The following is a 3,429-nucleotide window of genomic DNA, read 5'->3' as shown; positions in this document are numbered from 1 at the left end:
TAGAGCAAAGGCCTGAGTTTAGTTAAACTTCTCATGCTCTGGAGGGGCGTTCACAGATGGAATGCCTCCGAGGTGCATTTGGAGAAGGGTTGTCTTGGGCCCCGGGCCAGACACATGACCTGTCTGATCCAGCTTGCCTCAAGTTTCTTACTCAACTCAACAGATCTTATTGGGCTTTCATTTGAGTGCATAATAAATGTCTTCTAGTGCAAAATTAGTGTTGTATTCTTGAACTAAGACCTCTGGCACATATGTGTGAGAGAGAAGAGACCCAGAATCATCAGTGCCTTCTCTTAGAGTGGTTGTGCCCAGGTCAGTCATGGTGACAGTGATACCTGCAAGGTTTGTGGAGGTGTGCTGGGAGGGTGGCACAGGTAGGTTTGTGAAGGGCCTGTGGCTGTGGACAGGTGTGGACTTCATGCTGTTGGCAGTATGTCCCCTGGGAAGGACTCAACTATGAGAGTCCATTGGACCAATCAGTGTCAGGGTCCCTGCTGGCTACAGGCAGAGATTTCTCAGACTGTGTGTTGCCAGGACTGCATTTAGGTTGAGCCGTATTTCCTAGAAGACACAGCAGACTACAGAACTCCTGGGCAGGAGAGGAGAAGCATGGGTCTGACTGTATATGAGGTGACATGGATAAAACCTAGAGATACACTGGATATGAGGAAAAAGGGAGTAGATAGTGTGGATTCATTTGTTTGTTTGTTTTGGGTTGGGGTCTCTCCATGGACATCAGGCTAGCCTGCATGCTGTGATTCTTCTCATTAGCCTCCCAAATGTTGGGTCCCAGTGTCTGCCCCATACCTGGTAGGAGATACCTTTAATGAACTTCTTCCTCAAACCCACTGGATATATATTACTATGCTGGTGTATACAAAGTGCCTGGAACCATGTGGAAACATGCAGAGAAAATTTCATCACCCTCATTTTAAAACCAAACTCCTGCACATTACAGAGCCTAAGCTTTCTCCTCCCAGTCTTACATTAAGGTGTTGTTGTTTTATCTAATTGTGTTTTGCCAACCAAGACTGCGGAAGTCCTTGCCCCATACTATATGTCTTGCAGGAGGGAGCTCCCCTCTTTTTGGGTGAAAGTGACTATTACTGAGCCTGGTTTCTTCAAGACCAATATGACCAATACCAAAAAGATCATACTACGCTTACAGGAGGTGTGGAACTGCATCAGCTCAGAGGTTAAGGACGTCTATGGAGAGAAGTTTCTGGAATCCTGTAAGTGAGCTGAGGAGAGTGGGGAGAGAAGCAAACCCCGGCCGGGTATCCTTCCTTAGTGTATGTTTAGCGTCTTCAATAGCATGAGGTCTACTCCAGGCTCTGTCTTGCCACAATGTGAAGACATTTAGCCACATTCCCTTGGTGCCACATTGGTTATGGTCATGTAAGGAAGGCTTCTTGCTTATTGGAACTTGGGACACTCTTTCACCTGAACCACTCATAATGCAGATAAAATTACACAGGAGCGGAGACACCTGTGCACTCCTGCCCCTCTCGCATGGGAGACAGCTTATTGCACATGCTTGGATAATTTTCAGTGTTCAAGAGACCTTCAATTTATACAGCCCAGTTATCCCAGGAAGAGGTGGAGGTGGCTTAGTGTGGATCCCCAGTTGATTGAGAATGAGTTGTGGCCCTTCCTGGGGAGTTTGTGGAGATTTGATTTAGATGGGTTCTGGATGTGGGGGCCATGAATTGGCAGGGAAAACTTCGTCCTTAAATTGATCCTAGAGCAGGAATGGTGTCAGGTGATAATAAATATGGATCATTTCTCTTTCTGTACAGGTCTGAAATCATTGAAATTAATGGAGCACAAGTGCAGTCCAGACCTCTCCTTGGTGACAGAGTGCATGGAGTATGCACTAACTGCCTGTCACCCTCGCACCCAGTACTCAGCAGGCTGGGATTCCAAGCTATTTTACCTCCCCTTGAACTACCTGCCCACGTTCCTGGTGGATGCCTTTCTGTATTTGAGCTCCCCAAAGCCAGCAAAAGCCCTCTAAAGCCAACTCTTGGTTGTGTGATCAGGGAAGATGGGTAGTGTGTGGGTTGAAACATGTGAGGGAGTGGGTGGAGCAAAGCAGTTCTCATACACCAGGGCCCTTGTTCCACCCCCTCGGTGCAGGGGACTTTTCTCAGGGATTACTCAAGACTGGTGAAGTGAGAGAGAAAGGGCCAAGGACCTCTGCTGAGGAACAGGGACTCAGCATCACTCACTCATGCCCAGTTGACAGAAAGCTGCTGATGGCTCTGAGCAACATGGCCAACGATGAAGAATCTACCCTCTGAGGTTGCTGGGAGCATGTGGCATGATGCACAGCACATGCCTCACTTCCCATTGCTGTCCTTCTAAGGGTACGCATTGCTCTTGGCTCCACTCTATTTTTCCACAACATAGAAATGGCCTGGGAGATGTAGGGTCCCTCTCCTTTGCAATCACTGTGTAGGTGGAATCAGGTGGAGGGTAGTGCCACTCTGTGTCCTTAGCCTTAGTTGGTTTGTCCTAGACCTCTCCTCTACACAGATCCTGGCAGAGGGTGAAGAAATTGTCATGGTTTGTGTCTAGATGTCTCTCCAATGCTCCATCAAATCATAGGTGTGGCTGCTTCAGAGGTGCCTGAATCTAGAGTGTGTGACGCTGGGATTAAGGGTGTGTGATTACTAAATGAGTCCATTGATTACTTTGGCATTGCACTATTCCAGGTAGCTTAGACAGAGTGTGAAGGGGTCAGAAAGCAGCTGCTAAGGCCCCTTATTTTGGTACCTTCTGCCTCGCATGAACTGTTTCTCCTGTGCAATGCCTGTCTGCCATGTCACCCTACCTTGGAGGAGGGTGATTATGGACTGAAATGTCTTCATACTGTGAACTAAGTAAACTTTTCCTCCCTTAACTTTGGGTGTTGAGTCATTTTTCTCAGGAACAAGAAGTAGGGGACACAAACCAACTTCTTTGTCTTGAAATCATGGCTTATTTTGATACTTTTGTTTAAAATAAATAGAATCTTGGGTACTGGAAAAGGGGACCATGCCCAGTGACCTGAAACATTGTTGGAGAAGAGGCGGGGTGCTACCACAGGAGGAAAGATGTGCTTCTTGGAAGTCAAGGATGAGCAGGATGACTTGTGGAGTGATTACATACTGCCCGCTCTCAGGCTATCTGGACACAGAATGAGGTACAAGAGTTTCCAATTCAAAACTTCCAAGTAGTCGAGCTCACAAGAGTAGAAAGAAGAATGGGCAAGCAAGGAGATGTTGAGAAAGGACAGAGCACGTTGCACTTTCTTTTGTGGGTGGCTGAAGCATTTTTCCCTCATCAACCCTCACTCTAAAGTCCTTGTAGTTATAAGCACTGCCATTCTTCCAGCGCCTTGTGTCGCTTCCACTCCCACACTGCTCCAGTGGCTGTGATGCAGTC

The 3,429-nt window shown here is 47.4% G+C and overlaps 1 protein-coding gene across 1 annotated transcript in view; it reads left to right on the top strand.

The window, feature by feature from the left end:
- LOC102005656 (retinol dehydrogenase 7-like) overlaps positions 1 to 2,079 on the top strand; it is a 3,527-nt gene extending 1,448 nt beyond the window's left edge. The window contains exons 3-4 of the mRNA XM_005415046.2: positions 1,041 to 1,232; positions 1,800 to 2,079. Of these exons, the coding sequence (XP_005415103.2) occupies positions 1,041 to 1,232; positions 1,800 to 2,017 (410 nt within the window). The 3' untranslated portion in view covers positions 2,018 to 2,079. The remainder of the gene's footprint in view (positions 1 to 1,040; positions 1,233 to 1,799) is intronic.
- The last annotated feature ends 1,350 nt before the right edge of the window (positions 2,080 to 3,429 follow it).

Source organism: Chinchilla lanigera, unplaced genomic scaffold (assembly GCF_000276665.1).
Source record: "Chinchilla lanigera isolate Chin_1 unplaced genomic scaffold, ChiLan1.0 scaffold00240, whole genome shotgun sequence".
In the NCBI taxonomy this organism is placed as follows: domain Eukaryota; kingdom Metazoa; phylum Chordata; class Mammalia; order Rodentia; family Chinchillidae; genus Chinchilla; species Chinchilla lanigera.
Note: the sequence above shows the minus strand (reverse complement) of the source record. Positions and strands in the feature narration are given on the sequence as shown.